We start from the raw sequence: 19,009 nt of genomic DNA on the forward strand, positions 1-19,009 counted from the left end.
AATGCTGCTTTTCTTATCCATAATATTTTTAATGTCTTTTATTTCTTAATTATTCTATTTTGAATAGCTCCTGACTAATTGAATGCCTTTTGCAGGAAGAAGACGATGTCCAGGCGAAGTCCTTGCAAGGTCTGCAGTCTTCCTCCTCTTTGTCGGCGTGATGCAAAAGTTTGCCCTACTTCCGATCCCCGGCAAGGGGCCAACGTCCATGGAAATAACTCCCGGGTTGTCCATGTCTCCAAAGCCTTACGATATACTGTGTGTGCCACGATAATTGTTCTTCTTTTAGATCAATTTTTTCTCAAAAAACTCAATCCACCACACGCACCCGTAATTATATCAAATTATTCTTGACACTCTCCACCAGACAACACATTGAATAAATAACATTTGAAGATATCATTACAATTAACTGTTAAAATACAAGATAATGTGTGTTCTATTACACAAATATGTACATATAAAAAATTTGTCTTTTCAATTGTCACCGCCACCCTTGATAAGAATTGAATCTTCTTTAGGAGACGGTAGCCTACTCTTTGGAAAACACTGTTTTTTGCTGAATTCTTTATTTTAGTAAGTATAAAGTAGTAATTAATGAAAAGAGTTGAAGGTTTCTAGCACAGTTTGACTTGTAGATAGACGGTCCGTTTGTTTGACTTCAACAAATTTTTCTTCCTATATTGTTTATTGCTTCTTCCGCGTGAAAGTCGCTCTAGTCGCGTTTTACGTGTTCGACGAAATCGTCGCGTTTCACAGAAGTCCAAATGTACCTTCGTCGATGCCGCCACATGGCGATTCGGTCCTTTATATTGAGTTTCAACGCCCAGCCACTGAATATTTTCGTATCGCTGGAAAATATACGGGAGCGATGAGGGTATGAGCCACCACTGTTTCTACATTAATATTCAAACATTTTGAAAGTATAAATAAGTGGAACCTCGTTTAATCTGCCTCAGAAACTGTAACTTAAAAGTTCAGATAGAATTTATTCAGAACAAATGAGACTCAGTTAATCGAGCTTCCACTATATTAAAATCATAATTATACACACAGGTCTGAAAATTTCTTTCCTTACGCTGCAGAGTCCTTCGCCACATCAGTTCGCATTTTGAGTTTCAGGTAATACGGTTTCGGTGATATAGTGAAACCATCGTAGCCATTCGGGTCTGGTCTACCATGGTCAGGTGAAATTTCGATGTCAAAGTAGTGGATAACGTAGGCGAGGAATAAGAATAAAGTAGTCCGGGCCAGTATTTCTCCTGGGCAACGTCGTTTCCCTGTAACGCGCGATCGTCATGGTTTAAACATTTTGCGCCGCAATATTCGAGGATTTAGATTCTTTCTGCCACTTTCCATCGAATTCCTATTTAAATGACGCTCCTTCAACAATGAGCTACGCGTATCCGGCTCGAAAACTTTGATATTATCTTATGAATTATTTGGCAGGAATTAATTAAGTTGCGAAACACTTCCAAGAGAATATTTGTATGGTTCCTTACCTAGACCAAAAGGTAGATTCGCAGTGTTCTGACGGAATCGGCCATTATCGTCTAGGAATCGTTGAGGTCGGAATTCTTTAGGATGGTCCCACTGAGCTGGGTCATAGTGCACACTATGGTAGTCCAGAAGAACGATTGTGTCCTGAAAGAGTAAGAGTGCACACGTGATTGTATTGCAATAAATATTAAGAATAATATTTACTGAAGAGACTGTTTACCTTTGGTATGCTGTATCCATTGAGAGTAACGTCATTCATGGTTTTGTGGGGTAATCCGAAAGGCGCCAGGATCAGGAATCTCTGTATCTAATTGAAAGATGTTTCTGTAATTGCTGAACGTTTATTGGTAGGTTTGAATAGTGCTACTCGTTATGATATCTAATTACAGTAATTGTTAATGGATACGACGTGTAATTGTTCAGTAGTCAGTCGTTATAAGTGGCTTCAGTAATCGTGACAAATGCAGTAGTAGAAGGTTGCAATTTTAGTAATTACAGAGGTGCGTGGTAATATGTACATAGTTACCATCACCTCTTCCATTTTCTCAAAGCAAGAAATTTCAAATTTTTTAATTTCGAAACGTAGATCTTACCTCTGTAATAAATGCTTCCATCATAGGCAAAGAAGAGTAGTCGTCTAAAACAGGAGGTCGCGATCTACCCACAACAGTCTTCAATTCCTCCTGAAGTATTTTAATCCATTCCTGGTGCAAGGACAAAAATAGCAAAGTAATCGCTAAAGTATCAGTCGTAGTCTTGGAACCAGCCAGAAAAAGATCAAGACACAGAACCAGCAGATTCTCTCCTAGAAAAAGACACGTCACATTGTTTTTTCCAACGAAACGTAAATTACACGCTTCATTTATAACACATGAAACAATTACTCACGATCAAAGATACTATCTTTCTGTCCACCATTACTAGAATTTGAAATTTCCAAGAGAAAGGCATCGATCAGATCCTGCGGCTGGTCCCTAGATAAATCTTTCTCGTGAATGTTGATCTCTTCATCCAGGAAGCTCCAGAGCTTCCGGAGGATCCTCATTAATTCATTATAACCAGATAATTCTGGCATTAGGAAACGCAGTAAGGGCATTTGTGACACGACACCTCCCATAGTATCCATCAATCTACAGAAAAAAATGTAATTTAGGCCAGACCTTGGACATCGATAAAATTGAATTTTTAGCCCGAGAATTTTACCTTCCGCAGCAACACGAATGGAGACTAACTGTATTTGAATCATAACTAATGGTTTACCTGAAGGCATCGTGAACAACATCGAGGATCTCAGTCAATTTCTCATCATCATAATCGAATCTATGTCCAGCGAACATGAACCAAAGAGAGTTTAGAACCGCGATGTCAAAAGCTGTATGCATAAGCACTGGTCCTTTATCGCTAGCACGACGAAGGAAATCGATAAGATTCTCTGCCTCCACTGTCACCTGTTTCTCCATGGTCAATCGGCCTAATCCAAAAGTTCTGAGGTGACGCATGGTGAACCGTCGGGTTTGGGACCACGTGGGACCATCCGAGAACACAACACCTACGAGAGCATTTATTAGACTTTAATAATATTCTTTAGCTAATGGTAAAGTAATAAACTATGTGATCTGAAGCGTTTAACCTTGTCTCTTCCCAAAAGAGCGCACCCTGAAGAAGAATCCGTCTGGTCTGCCATTGAACTCGTCCCGAAGAAGAACCTTCTTTACGAGATCGTGGGTAAAAACGACAACTACTTTCTGTCCTCCTAGTTTCAGGCCCAAAATGGGGCCGTAGGTTTTCGCCAGCTCTTGAAAGGCTAGATAAGCGTATCCGTGCTTCGCCTTCAGCCGTCTGACCGTGAAGAAGCAGCCGAAGAAGGGTAGCCATTTTGGACCTAGTCAAATGTTCAAGAAAAACCCAATAATGTTAACACCTAAGCTCGTTCAGCATTGAATTGATCAAAAATGCACGTTTCTAAGAAAAAATTCTTTGATGTCTCTCAATTTCTTCTGAAGGAAGACTGCGTAACTTCCTCCAACAATTTTTCAATCAACGATCAATGTCTACGATGAAGTAATATTTAATCGATTCTTAGCTATCAATTATTCGCAATATGCGATGTACCAGGCGGAAAACGAGGCGGTTTGAGGCAATCGTAGAAGCAGAAGACAGCGAAAAACACGAGGAGGAATGTGATCGTCGCACACAACATCTTCGGATGCACTGAGATACTTCACGTCGTGACTTCGTTGTTAGTGATACCATACATATATATGTACGGTAACAAAAAACGATTCTGGTAGTGCCCTGAAGATATTATCGGCGTGACACCCATGGCCTTAGACAAAAATATCTTTTTGTGCGAGGCTTCCTTTTCATGGTACACTGTGGCTCGTTCTGACAGAGGAAGAGCCCAAAGTGTGGTGTTCCGCTTTTTTAATGGATTCCCATGGAATGGTGGGATGAGAAACGCAGATGCTCATCGTGTAGGATTTTCGAGGGTCAACGACCTGTCATTGAAGATAGGGTTTCAATAACTGATTACGGATGGTTATACTAGTTATACTACATAGTTGCACTAGCTACGTTAATTTCCAGAATAAATAAGTCAAATATCGAACGAGTAATAAATTTTCTGAAAATAATTTTTATTCGCAAGACATCTAGTACTTTCCGTCCAGAATATAAAGTGCCCAAGATCACTGGCCTTCCGATGCGGAACACTTTTTACTAGAAATTTGATTTCTCTGAAGACACGCTTTCAGTCACTATAATAATCGCAGACTACTCAGGATTACAAAATGATGAAAAAAACAGCGACTGCAATTTACTGTATTACAAAAACACTATGACAAAAACTTCCGCGCATTTCATATCCTATATCCAAATGATTGAAGATCTATTCCTAACTTGATTTCTTGCAAATGCAGTACGATCATATTAGATCGACCAGATACTTCCGTTTAAATCATTTCCTACATCCTCATAAGTTGCTACCTATTTCTTTCAAAGGATTCATTTATCCGTCGCAAAAACGTCTCACAAGAGTTGAGCGTAATGTACGATAAGAGCGGAACTTTCGAAGGCGTTATTAGATCGTTTCCTGGTCAAACGAGTCAATCCGAACCGGAGCGACTACTGAATCCGGTTTTCGAGGGAAATCCAAGACGACTCCAAGTTCACAAGTGAACATTAGTTATCTAGATCTAATCACCTGGAATCTTCTCTCTCCACCTGTTACACTTCCATTCATTTTCCGTGTACTTCAATCCCATTTTTCTATCTTCAAATCTCATTTCTCTACTTCTTTCTCCATTAAGAAAATTTCAAGGACTATGGAATCATTCCTCCGCAGCGATCTCGAAACTTCTCTGAAGGCAAACAGAGGAAGGCTCTGACGCAAAGTGTGACGAAACGAATCGAAGAGAAAGAACGCTGAGAGGAAAGTGAAAACCGCTCGTTTGTCAGGGTCGATTAGAAAATACGCGTACACGACATTTCTCCGGTTTTTTCTTCTCTCGTTGGATAAAAAGCCTGACCTTTGCGGAGCCTGGATTGTGCAAAGTTTCTCTCGTCGTGGTTCGATTCCGCGCGATGCACGAGCGACACGGTCAGGTAACGCTGAGAGTACAGTGGCACGGATTAATTTATGCCCCGATAGAACGCGGCGCGGCAACTCGCGTGCACCCGCGCGCACGTGTGGGTGCACGGCACTTTCTCCACGGTCGAGGTCTCCCATACACGACTCGATTTCCTTCCATAACAGATTCGACTTTCTCCGGCTTCGCGGCGGCAGCCTCGAGAAGACGTTGCGTCATCTCGAGCGTGGGCACCGCCGATGACAAAGCGAAATGATAGTCCCGAGGTGTTAACTAAATATTATCGATTAACAAGCTGACGATAATCCTGCATAGAAAGGAGAACTGGCGCCTCGAAGAAGCAGCAAGAATGTCCCTAGTAAATAGTTCAAAATACCTGAAATAATAGAGTCCAGTCTAAAATTACAGTAACACTAATCTCTATTTTAGGTTCCAGAAGCCTTCATCGGAAGACTACGATTAGGATCCAGGAACAAGTCTCGTTTAACAAAATATTGATCAACTTTATTCGTAACGGCATCGGTTAACAATGAGTAACAACGTCGTGTAAAAAAAAAAAGAAATATACATAAAACTAGAACACGTTAAGGGCGCCTTGAAGGAAAAAATGGAAAAGGGCCGTGTCAGTCGATTAATCCTCGAAACTTAACTCTCTACGGCTTATCGTACACCTAAGGTAATATATACAGCGGCTTATGATACAATATTCTACCAGAAGGATTTTTGTACAGGTGTCTCAAGGACTGGTCCTTGATCAACGATTGGGGAACGAGAAATTGGCAGTGTTTTGATTCTTCGCAGGTGGCACCAGGTCCTGGCTGAGCGTTGGAGCCTTCGACTGGGACGATCTGTCCCACCTGATTTTGTTTTCGTCTACTTGACGCTGTTGCGCCTGAGTATTTTGCTTGGCTGCTTGTGACACAGCTTGGGTACCTTGAGCCTGCGTGTCCTTCCTGTCCTCCCATCCGTGATGATGATGGTGGTCCTCTGAAGGGAACCATTCCGATATCCAGACTGGCTTCCAGATTTTCTTCCATGCTGGAACCCAGATCTCCTTCCAGGCAGGCACCCAAATTTGTTTCCAAGCCTCCTTCCAGGCCAGCTTCTTGTCAGGTATCCATTCAAGCTTCTTATCGGTCTTCCAGATTTGCTTCCAAGCCTCCTTCCACTCCAGTTTCTTATCAGGTACCCAGACGAGCTTCTTACCCGGTTTCCAGATCTGTTTCCACTCTTCTTTCCACACCAGCTTCTTGTCGTCCACCCAGATCTGCTTCTTTGCTGGCTTCCAAATCTGCTTCCAAGCTGACACCCACTCTAATTTCTTATCAGGTACCCAGATCTGCTTCTTCGCTGGCTTCCAGTATTTCTTCCAGAGCGGTTTCCAAATTAGCTTCTTCTTCCAGAGGTCATGGCTAGTGTATTGCCAGCCGTGGGGGTCTGTGCCATGATAGTGCTCGCCAGGAATTCCGATCTTCACCCATTCTGGGATCCAGAGCTTCTTCCAAGCTGGGACCTGGATGTCCTTCCAGACTGGCACTTGGATCTCTTTCCAAACTGGCTTCCAGATCTTCTTCCAAGCGGGGACTTGGATTTCCTTCCACGCTGGGACTTGAATGGGTTTCCAAACGGGTTTCCAGATCTTCTTCCAAGCTGGTACCTGAATCTCCTTCCAAACTGGCACTTGGATTTCCTTCCACACGGGCTTCCAGATTTTCTTCCAAGCTGGTACCTGAATCTCCTTCCACACTGCCTTCTGCGTGGGCACCCAGATTGGTTTCCAGATTTTCTTCCATGCGGGCTTCCAGATCTGCTTCTTCGCTGGTTTCCAGATCTTCTTCCAGCCCGGCTTCCAGATCAGCTTCTTCTTCCAGTAGCCAGGGTCATGGTGATCGTGATGATGGTCATCGTGGTGCTCATCGTGACCTCCTCCACCACCGCCTAAGCTCGCAATGTCACCGCCACCCGAGTGGCCAAAACTGCCGCCAATGTCGCCACCTCCTGAGTGAGCTAGGGCGCTGATATCGCCACCCCCTGAGTGGCCTAGACCACCGATGTCCCCACCCCCTGAGTGGCCAAGAGCACCACCGATGTCACCACCGCCGGAATGACCATAACCACCGCTGAGGTCAGCACCGTGGCCACCTAAACCACCCCCTAGGTCACCGCCGTGGCCCCCTAAGCCACCCCCGAGGTCACCGCCGTGGCCCCCTAAGCCACCCCCGAGGTCACCGCCGTGGCCACCTAAGCCACCGCCGAGGTCACCACCGTGACCACCTAAACCGCCACCCAAGCTACTCAAATCTCCGCCAAATCCTGTCCCCAAGTCGCCACCATGGCCGCCGCCTAAGTCACCACCCCATCTCTTCTGTGCCGCTGTGCCATATCTGCTGGAAATGATTTTGGTACGTTTAGAAAAGGAATATAATAAAGAATCCTCGGATGAGATGCTAATTAACGTGGTAGGTACTAAGTTACATAAAGCTAAATGACATGGATTGAATTATACTTGATTGTGTCACTGAAATGAGAGTAGGTACTATAATATAATAACACGTACGGAGTCTGCTGCTGAGACTGTTGCTGCTGCAGCTGATTCTTATCCAACGCCTTGCTCGCCACAAGAGCGACTTGCAGTAGCACTACTAGTGCAACCTGTAAACAATGTAATCAAATGAATAAGGCCGAATTTCACTCACAGAAAAATGCTAATGAATATTTTCTGTGCACACAATTGAGTATTCTTGCCAAGGCTAATTAAGCTGGGTGTAAACCTGGTTTCTATACAGGCTGAAAATATTGACGTTTAATCAATGGTCCAGAGAAACATTGTTTTATAGAAGTGTAAATGACGGAACTGTTAATGGGCGCTCGTTTATGGCACATCACTTTCGAAACTCGCTGCCAATCGATAATCAGGTAAAACGTTTGTCGGCAAACTGTGACTGAAAGTAAAGCGTTCTTAGACTTCCGGGTACGATATGGTCTTTCGAATTCAGAATGATGAACACTGAAATAGTTTAGTTTAAATATAATACTCTAAAGTGTTTTAGCAAGAAATTTCTCCATAAATGGTAAGGAATCCTTATCCCTGAAAAATCCAACTAAAAAATAATAACAGTTACAGAATATCACATGAAACTACTCCAACACCAATTAACTTTCCAAACCTTATTTCACAGAATATCTGGAGCAAGAAGTAAATGGTAACAAGAAAGGAACAATCACAGACGAAAAATAAAAGGAAGGAAAAGAAAAAGTGTACCATTCTGGTGTGAAACCATTGGTTGTCTCTTATGAATCAACACACTCACTACTTACTCCAAATATTCTTCTATCCCCATAAACCGAATGCACCCTCTTCTAACAGTATCGAATCGAATCGTCGAAGAAGAGGCACGATTCCAAACGATACGGTTCACACGAAGACCTCGTGAAGATGAATCCGTGACCGTGATTTAGTTAAATATGCAAACTGACCGCGCATCCCGGGCGAATCCTCATGTTTTTCACAAATGCCGCCCGTCGGGCTCGGGCCGCTTACTCTTGCTCCCTAAGTGCAGGAAAACGTAACTTACTTCGTCCAATCAGCGGAACGCCGTAGTTATATAGGCACGTATTCTCCCCCATCGTCCAAGGTGCCTCGTGGTGTATACCGGCCAGGTGGGGAAGGTAGTGGTAAAATCGTCCAGGTGGAGGAGGTAATCCACGTACGCTCGGAGGAAATGGAGCTGGTGATGGTGGTGGATTGTGATGGACGTGCGTTACGGGAAGCTTGGTTCAGTAGCGATGGGACCGATCCACCGCTTGTTTTTATCGCCATCCAGAATGGAAACCTTCCACTTGGACTCATGGACCAGATGAAGAATTCTTGCTACAACTATTTCCCAAAATCGTCAAGCCACTTTTTTTCTTTCTTCTTTTATATGAAAAATCCTTCAAGATTATAAGGGTTGGGGATGAGAGGAGAATGAAGGACGTGGATGAAAAAAGAGGTAAAGAAGATCTTTATGAATATTTATTGAGTTTTAATTAATTGTAACCAGGGAAGGTTAATACAGTGTTACTACTGTGTTATGGTGGCTTAAGAAAATGTTGATCTGTCTTACAGTCACAGCTTTAATTATGTCTTGTCAAAGGTTCCGCGACGCAAGATTAACGCGATGTTACAATACTTGAACTATTGTAGTTTCCTGCGAAGTGAACCTTGAGAAACTTGACTGTGTTACATTAGGGTCTAGTGTGAACAAAATTGTAACGTATTCTAATGCTTGCCCTATGATAGGGAGTAAAATATAAGGGGCATTGTACCATTTAGTCCAAGTTCGTGCCTGAGATAACTCTAGCATACCTAGAATATTTGATTTCATAAAAAAAGAAGCTGTTATTTCGAACATCAAGTTCCATGTCACGAGAGAATTGGTCCCATCACTACCGCGCTCTCCTTCCTCCTTGCCCGTTGTCCACCTCCAACGGACCCGGGGCGATCTTTCTTTATTCCATGGCCCATCGTTCTGGAGAAAGTGATCGGGAACGCGATCCGGTCGAACGGGCCCGAGCGGTTTCGTACTCTCGCGTGTTTCACGCGGTCTCTCGTCCAGCGAAGGCGAAGTTCACGGGGAACGCAAGGTTATGTATCAAGGTTATACCTGGTGCTCCAGATTGTCCGGCCACCGAGGGGTGGGAGGTGAAAAGAAGAAATCGGGCCTGCTGCGGCCCGGCTTTTTTTTCGTCCCCAGGGTTTAATCGATTTCGGTACGACGCCGATGCCCGTCTGCCAAGGTTTCTCTTCCGCAAGGCCCCCGGGCCTGGACCATCGCAGCTTTTCCTTTCACACATTCCGTCCGCGATGTAAAGAACCGCAGGGACGATAAATAATCGAGATTTATTTACCTTTTCAGGATTCTTATCGTACATATATTTGTGATTCTAGTCTTTTTGTCGCAGGTCAGGAACCTGGATAAATCTTCTTTGCCAGAGATTCTTCAGCTCTTCTGAGATGGAACCTTGCATAAATGGTAATGTAAGAGCTCCAGGATTTCACTGCTACCAAAATGGCAGCGCATAATCCTTCGCCCAATGAAAAATCTTGTCAAGGTCAGCGAAGGTCGCCCAAAGGAGAAACACCTTAGATCTTTCGCGGCACATCAAAAGTTACAAGCGGTTTCTAAACCCTGACGAGACTTAATCGTCTCAAACGAAACAAGGCGGATTACAGCTACTCCGGGTGAGTCTTGCTTGAAAAGCTCGTAATTGTGGTCGCCTCGTCGAGTGAAAGTCTGCATCAGCTTGGAGGAAAATTTATAATACGAATGCAATAATCTCGATAGCGATTTTCCCCTGTTAAAATTGATGACCACCGATTAGAATACAATTTCTACGGATAAACTTCGTATCTAATCGTCGAAGAAGGAATACATAGCAGTTGGAGGTTCTAGAAACATCTAGGAGTGCTGGTATGACACTGGGGGCTGCTTACTTAACTGAACCTGAGGCGATAATAGGCTAAATTCGTGAGACATACATATACATACGAGTGTTTACGGATGAAAGTGAATTCTTTGCTCTACGATAGAGAGCCAGACGTCTGGGAGTATGCGAAACCGACGAGTTCCGAGTTCCGGCCATTCCAGTTCGTAAATCATTCGGCCGCTCCAGATTTTCGAATCCCGACGTGCCAGAACGATCGTGGACGTTTCACCTTTACTCCTGTATCCGGGATAAGCCTATGTTATGTAACTATTTTCGTCGGGTTCTCGAACAAAGCGGCCAGGAGCCTCGGCGGCCTTTGATGCGGAAAGTTTCGTAGAATCCTTTACCGTTTCTCATCAGTTCTTTTGCTTTCTATCATTTTAGTACTCTGTATCACAAGTTCAGTCTAACTTTATGATAGTAGCTGCAGTAAATAGAAGTACCTAGATAGAAGTGTGACAAATCTTAATATAAGAGATTCGTAGAAATTTTTCAGATTTCCAAATATTTTAATTTTTTATTTGTTATTTTTCAAGGATAGGCTAATCTAGAGCACGAGATGAGAAAAAGTAACATCGAACGCGTGACACGTGCCGTTCACTCAGCTTGTAGGTCGAATGGGAAGGGTAACTTCTATTTAGAAGGGTTTGAAACATTCCAAAGGCGTGACTACAAACAAGAGATTACATACTTCAGAAATTTATATTTGCATTCCAGGTAATCTACTTGCGGTTTACTATCTATTTCAGTTTCTAAGTTTCATCTATATCTGTCCCTTGAGATAGTTAGTGACATTTCCTTTTAGGATTGTACAGGAACTGGAAATGGGAAGACACACAATTGCGACAGAATTCTTGGAAATGTTGCTTCGGATTCATTAGAACTGAAGATAGAATAAAGTCTTTTTTTCTCTTCAGGAAATTACTTTCTCAAGCAAAAGCAAATGTGCAAAAAAAATGAATTCAGATACTTAATAGTTTATGGACATTTTTATCCCTCTCTAGTTTCCTAGAGAAAAATGCTTCTTATACAGAACATATTTTTTTTTATTTAAATTTTTAGTCACACATGAAAGGTGTTAAGATCAGAAATTTCCCTCCAGAGTTTGCAGTTATCTATCATCCAGCTTTTCCGCAAACTATTCCTCTTTCTAAGATCGTGCTTTCACAGGCTATCGGTTTGAACCTTAACGCGAATTTCTCCTTAGTAATTTCTTCTTTCCGCCATGCCTCCATCTCGAGCAGTCCACAATAAGCCGTCGAAGGAACGAGCAAGCGGGTGCTCTGAAGAAAGTTTTATCTTTCCTATTCTACACGCGATATGCATCTTCCTCTGGTTTCTTCTTCCACGAATGACCCTGGCAATCTGCTTTCTACCATAAAAAAGATACCTCACGAAAAGCGTATAAAGAACTGAAGTTACTGACCGACTCAACTGAATCAAAGTGAGTAATATTCTCGAAATTACAAGCATAGAACTTAATAACTTATTTAATTTATCAAGGAAAAAAGCTAGAACGATTAGTTACTTTAATAGCTAGTAATGGTCGAGCTTAGTTACTGGAACACCATTAATTCTCCATTATAATTATCTAGCCTTTTGAGCAAATACTCTTCCTCTTGTCTCAATTTTTTGCCGTTGTAATTTCACGAGAGTGAAAGGCGCCCAAAGTGATTTCATTCGGCCAACGTCGAACACAGGTACGCGCCTCCACTCACGTTCACATGTCCATATAAACAAACGTTATCGCGTTACCTAATCGTTACTACTCGTCATCCATTGTTGATTAACACCTTCGACACTCAGTTTTCGCCATTTAGACGCGTGCTTGTTCCACACGCGTGATCGTGATCGTGAACGTTCCATTGGACGTGAAATTAGTATTTGTGTGAGAGTTGAATTAATATTTGACAAGTTTTTATTAGACATAAAAGATAAGGCAGCTTTATACGCATACAGTTTCGCTAGTACCTGCAAATTAGTATTGCTGAATAACATTTGATGTCTTCATAAACACCACTAAAAAATGGGACCTAAAGAAATATTTAGATCCTTCTCTTTTTTGAGAAAAAAAATAGACCTCATTTTAAGCTTTTATCTTTCGCAATGTTTAAATGGCATTTCCCATTAGAATTTGTCGTTTCAGTCGTTTCTCTCGAAATTATAGTTCCTCATACTGTATACTCTTGCACAACAGAAGAGCTGTTTAGCGTTCAATTAGCGTGTCGAATGCGTTTTCGTTCATTATGCCGAATTCGTCCCTGGTGTATGTCGACTTGCATACATGTGGATGTATTAGTATGTCCCGATACTCGGAACATCCGCTTGTCTCATGATGCGCAGAAGTTCAGTGAAAGTAACTCAGGTATCCACGGGCAATTGATGTAACAGCCTCGCCATGGACATCGGTCTATCTCGTCATTCTGTTACGGATCGTAACGCCTTCTGAAACTGGGATAGATCAACAGCTATTAATCAGCAAGAGGTTTAGTGAAAGGTATTCTATTATTTGCTACCAGCTAGTAGGTATTCTTCGTGCTTAGGGAATACAAATTTTCACGTAGCTGTAAGAGTTCGCGAATAAGAGGATGATGAATTGGAAAATTATAGTGGAAGTCATACTTCGAAATTACAGAGTCATATTTTCTAATCAGGGAAGAATAATTAATGAGTTGAGTTTTGTGATCGAGGATGAGGATGGTTGCAAATGGTTGTCAATTAGAGAGAATTACATTCTTGGAGAGGTTCTGTGTGCATTCAAATTGTTCACTTAATATTCAGATCTCCCTAATTCTGGAAGCCTAAGAGAAACCCACGCCTTTTCCATGTGAGATCTTGAACTCCAGAAAAGAATTCAACACATCAGGCGTAAAACGTAATTGTCAAGGTTCACACCGGAGAGTGTCAGAATGCGCTAATCTCCGAACCAGCGTGCTACCACTTTCACGCATTGTAACGTGAACAGAAGAATGTTCACATAGAGCAGGAAGAGTTATTTAGACCGTCGCGTCGTCATGTCGTCAAGCTTTTCTACGATACCTATCAATTTTCCAGGTGAAACTGAGTCAGAGTAATTACACTGTCAGCAGTCTTCTATTTAAATACGCAAATACTGAAAACTAACTTAAATTCAATGCTACCTTCTGCTATCCCTAGGAAATCTGAAAGGTTTAATAGAATCGTAACCACACATTACTAATGGTACGCATTTCAAAGAAATAATTGGAACTAGATTTATTAGATCTTAAGTACCACTTACTGGGGAGTATAAATCAGTAGTGGACGTAAAGTTTCTAGCTCACGATCGCTGAATTTCTACCGTAACCTTTGATATTTGATATGACTTCGATGTAGGTGGATAAGAAAATGCCACTGGTGCAACTTCCCACATCAGTTCTAGACACTTTCATCTATATACAATGTGAGAATACTATTTATAAAAAGTGGCTTTTTTACTGATTTTATTAAATCGTTCATCTCAAGAAGCCTCCTCTTCCGTTCAAAGTCTGAAGGAAATGAACTTTGCCAAAGCATAAAAGCCTACTCTGTAATCACAACATCTGACGCCAATGGAGAACAACCAAATCGAAAGGAAACTTCTGCCGTGTGCATCCTGGGGTCATCAAGTTCATCCGGGTACTCTTTTTCCCATGTGACTCGGTCCTCTTGGTTTCTCTGGGTTCCTCGATGAGTGTCGCGGCTTCCACATGGCGGGAAAGTCCTGATCGTGAGACGTTTGCATCCTCTTCTCGAACGACACCAGAACGAGCTATGAGTTTTCAACTTGTAAACGAGCAGAAACACTTCCGCTATAATGAATGGGTAGAGAGCTGGCGAAGGATGCACCAGAGAGGCAACCTTTTGGGTCGAGAGTGAAATTGGCTTTTCGATGCACCGACGCGATCAAGCCAATTAAGAGGTACCTTGAGAGAGCAATGTGGTTGGAGATGTTCATAAGTATCTGAATAATGAGATAGTAAACATAATTGAGATCTTATCATAAAGGTAGAGATGTTTAGTGATACGAGTACTTCAATCCCACAATACTTAAAATACAGTTTTGAATTTCATATATTTTCCAGTGTATCATACAACACCCTACTTCTGAATGAATAAAATAAGAAATCCATAGTGTCACAAGCGTCAATGTCAAACAGGATTCACCGAAGCAAAGAACTTCGCTTCGTTTCTGTGGAAAACGCACACGAGGGACACAAAAGATCACTTTCCCTGAAAGAAGCTCATTAATAATGCATAACCGCGCTTGTTATTTGTATGTAAGCGGACAGAAACTTTTTCCCATGTTTTGTGCGGATTATAAATCCACGAATTACTTATATAATGGCGAATAATAGTCGCACACGATTATCCGGAACTCTTCCGTTCCCGCGAAGTTTCCCGTCATTTTTTTCTAACGTATCAAGAGATGATTTTTGCAGTATCAGCAAGACACGGATTTCCGGGATGATCACGATAGATTATATGCACAGGTAGAGAGTCACATCGACCGCAGACTCGAAGCACTCGAGACGACTTTAATTCGAAAGTGAAACTCGGCTTCGTAATCAATGATGCACCCTCTACGGGTGAAATCTCGCTGCTTAAACGACTGCTCGATTGGCTGTCATGGCGCGTCTATCGATTAATCACGGTGCCAATCTCGAAACACTGACTCGATAAATCAGGTAGATGGAACGTATTACAGGAGCAACTTTTGTTTTCAAGAAACGAAGATCAATCATTAATTAAAATGGTTGTTAAGCTTCATTTCCACTCTTTTTACACGAACTCATTTATTTTTCGAAACAGATTCTCATAAGAGTGACAATAGTGCCTATCGTGCCACTTATTTCTTAACTAAACAGACATGATTGTCTGACCTAGTAAAGACTCTTTCTACTGCTGCAATAAGAGACACACAAATTATGAAACTAATAATACGAATACTAATCCTGTGAGTAAATCTCTTTCTATACCAAACAGGCTCGTCTGACATAACACGGTCTCATTCTACTGAAGCAATAAGAAACAAACAAATTATGAAACTAATAGGAACGGCAATCCTGTGAACAAGCCGATGATTCAAAGCTCGTTGCGTCTAAAGTAAGTTCAATGCCTCGCCTGTTGCTGCAATATATTATCGGCTAGTTAATATTCGCAGACGTGCAAATATTGATGAAAACCTCGACGGCGCGTGGCATAGGCGAGACACGAATGCAACGCGCGTTGCAGCACGCGGCTCATTGAACGAGATGCGTTTGATCCCAATCCGAAAGTGAAATTTCTTTCAATCTACAGTCAGCGATGCGCGTTATCTAGGTGAAATTACGTTTCTAATAAGTGGTGCTATAACCCATCATTATCCGACACATTGACCTCCATGTTCCATTCACGTCGGGAATGATTCCATGTTACGTACGCTACAGGAGCAAATGAACCGTTATTCGACTCACGTAACTTTTCCATCGACGTATCTCGATGGACGTGTTTTTACGTAGCTTTGATTGCTTTTTATTCAAGCATCATGCAAATAATCTGGAGCAGAGGAGAGTACTTGTTTTATCTAAAGTAAAGAGTGTTTTAGGCATGATTAGAGACAAAAAAAGATTTCCTTAATACGAGTTTTTTTTATTTATATCCATTTTAAAGATAAAGTCTCACCTGGTTGTGCGAAGCACTCTGGAGGGTAGGGGAGACTTAAACAAATATTCAATTTTTAGGGGAAAGAGAGGCAGGTATACGAACCCCAAAATGATAAATAAAAATCTCAAACGAAAGAGAGATTTACAAGATAAAAAGCAGATTGACCGAGGAAAAGTACGTGCACGTGCTCCTCTTCGTTGCAGCCAGTCATGTGAAAGTGGCCTTGCCGAGTTAACGGAGATCATGACAAAGTACTTTTTGCCTCTTCACATTCTACATAGACTATAAAAATTGACTGACAAGTTAAAAAAGAAATACGAAGTTAAACTTTCAAAAGGCGTATTTGAATAGTGCTTAGTCATGCCTCGGAACAATATATAAAGAGAAAACAAAACATGACAATATAAGAAAACACTATATTTACCTACTATTGCACTATAATTGACGTCAATATAATTGCATCATCGATCTCCTTAGAAAGTTTAAGAAATTAATATTTTGTAGATATTTATATGAATGAATTTCAGGAAAGTGTACAGTAGTTTGTACATTGCTAGTGACACGGTTAATAAAGATGCCAGTCAATCGTAAATTGCTACAGATTTGTCCTACGAACGATTCACTTTCTATTGGGTAATACATGTGATCGTATATGTCCCCGAAGCGGCTCGCCATACATAAAGCATGAACAACTTTCGATGCTTCGATTCGCTACAAATAGACCGAGAGTGCAAGGACATATACGAAACCTGTTAAATGGAAACAGTTATTCATAGTCGAAAACAATCTATGAATAGAACTGTAAGTCTAAAAGGAACGTTCAGTCATGTTCGTAAATTCTTATGCAGTTCTGAAAATCAGTGTAGGTTACTATGTGGACCTATAATTTCAGTTTTACGCAAAACTAGATATTTTTAGTAGTCCTATTTTCGGAAGGTATGGATCCTAGAAACTTGTCTAAATAATTTGGCTTTGGTCTCTGAAAAAAATAAAAGAAGGGGGAGGGTGGAAAAAGTGAAAATTTTCCAAATTGCCATAGGGCAGTGAACTCAGTTTTCAATTAACTGTGGACTTTAATTAAGTAATTACGTTACTTTACTTTCAAAAGAAGATTTAACATTTTTATCAGTCTATTCACTAGGAAAACCCGTGGAAAGACACTCGTTAGTACAGTGTCAGCGCATTTACTCATAAATATTTTATTCGACCCTGGTAACTCAGAGATTCTAGTAATCTACAGGTGATAGCTTGTCACTTGCTTAAACATTATACAAGGTTCCATGAGTCAGCAGACGAGACTCGCTTAGCAGGGTCTTTGAAGAAAGCTCTAATTATTACAGCACACGTTGATTACCATTCGAATATAGCATTAAAAGCGAAAGTCTTAAAAAGGTAAAATAAGAAGAAACCTATCTAGATGCTATTTTTTCCAATCTGACTTTTTCTCAATTTTTTAGGTCTCCTGAAACCTGAAGGCTGAAAAGTCGCGCGTCTTCTGCTGCCTGCAGCTGCACATGCATCGAATATATAGGAGCACCCACCACGCTGCAGAACTTTCACTGCCCAGAAAAGTCTGGAACATATCAATCAGAAGGTTTTCCTCAAGCTTTTCTTCTTATAACTTCATATATGCTAATATCATTTACAGGATTTCGACGATATAAACTCGTTGCTTACTCAGGAGTTTATAATTTTGTGAGGATTTTATATTTTTTCCTTTTTTATAACGAAGAAATATTGTACTTACCTGCAGCTGTTCAAGGAGCTGTCTCCACCTGTAGGTAGACGCTCGAAAGTGCTTTTTCTTCTTTCGCGCGCAAGTATCGGGAATTGAAGTAACCGTGAAACCGCGATGAAGAAAGTGGGGAGAAGAGCCGTATTTGTTATTAAGGTCGAGATAATAAGGAAGACAGAAGAGTGCAACTGGTCTTCGTGACCGACTTACTCTTCCCGCCACTGAAACCGCTTTGATCCTTCGACAGCATTCCGTATTTTGTAATTCAGGGAAACCAAATTTTCGAGAGAACAAAGTTATTTATTAATGATTCATTTAGTGTTTTCAGGAAAAAAATAAGAAATTTTAAGTTAATGTAGAAATATAATGGGTTTATGGCTTGTCAAGCGTGCCTGATTTGAGACTTATTCTACTGGCGGTGTGCGGTAGCCAGGTCAGACCCAGCGACGACAGTAGAATAAATCCCAAGCCAGACACACTACACACTATCCCATAACTAAGAGCCACCGCTCTATCACTAAAAATGAATTCATCAAAGACATTTCCCAGAAGAAGATCTAAAATTAATTCCCTTTTCTCTTCCGCAACAACTTTCTTCTCCGTACATGTCCTCCTCAGAGCCACCGCTTAACCGTCGACACTTCATCTCGCAACAGCGATCGCTTCCTCGATCGGTCTTCTTCACGTTCGCGAATGGAAATTGTATGTGTAACTCGACCTCTCAAGAAAGTGCAACCGATTAATTAACTTCGCTGGTACTCATCTCGAAAGTTGCTTCCTCGTTATTTTCGGTTACGTTGAACATCCACGATCGATCGCTCGTGAACCACTTCCGGCGTCGCTTCTTCTTCCCTGCAACTCCTCAACCCACACTTTGTCGTGCACGGGAACGGAGAAAGTAAAGGTCGTGAGCGTGAATCGCGACCCTGAAGACCCTGGGACACGGTCTTTCCCTTGAATCTCATCTTATCCTTAGAAAGCATCTTCCTGCTCCTCTCTTCGCGCGTCTCGCGCTGAACCGCGCTTTCATCTAGCGAGCATTAATGACTACACGGGCCCTCGCGTTTATAACACA

General features: G+C 41.7%; 3 protein-coding genes across 3 annotated transcripts in view; 1 reads left to right on the forward strand and 2 right to left on the reverse strand.

The window, feature by feature from the left end:
• LOC143188395 (uncharacterized) overlaps positions 1 to 19,009 on the forward strand; it is a 43,240-nt gene that overhangs the window by 3,835 nt on the left and 20,396 nt on the right. Inside the window, exon 8 of the mRNA XM_076392612.1 lies at positions 608 to 613. Coding sequence (XP_076248727.1) covers positions 608 to 613 — 6 coding nt within the window. The remainder of the gene's footprint in view (positions 1 to 607; positions 614 to 19,009) is intronic.
• Positions 525 to 3,700, reverse strand: LOC143187909 (methyl farnesoate epoxidase). The gene is made up of 9 exons (XM_076392040.1): positions 3,613 to 3,700; positions 3,131 to 3,382; positions 2,761 to 3,049; positions 2,389 to 2,630; positions 2,094 to 2,305; positions 1,721 to 1,807; positions 1,503 to 1,644; positions 1,055 to 1,280; positions 525 to 851 (listed from the first exon to the last, which is right to left on the reverse strand). The coding sequence occupies exons 1-8, from the start codon at positions 3,698 to 3,700 to the stop codon at positions 1,075 to 1,077; spliced, it is 1,518 nt and encodes a 505-aa protein (XP_076248155.1). The 3' UTR covers positions 525 to 851; positions 1,055 to 1,074.
• LOC143188039 (uncharacterized) lies at positions 5,842 to 8,588 on the reverse strand. The gene is made up of 3 exons (XM_076392068.1): positions 8,565 to 8,588; positions 7,645 to 7,739; positions 5,842 to 7,471 (listed from the first exon to the last, which is right to left on the reverse strand). Exons 1-3 carry the CDS (start codon positions 8,586 to 8,588, stop codon positions 5,842 to 5,844), a joined length of 1,749 nt encoding a protein of 582 aa, XP_076248183.1.

This window comes from Calliopsis andreniformis, chromosome 2 (genome assembly GCF_051401765.1).
Source record: "Calliopsis andreniformis isolate RMS-2024a chromosome 2, iyCalAndr_principal, whole genome shotgun sequence".
Lineage (NCBI taxonomy): Eukaryota > Metazoa > Arthropoda > Insecta > Hymenoptera > Andrenidae > Calliopsis > Calliopsis andreniformis.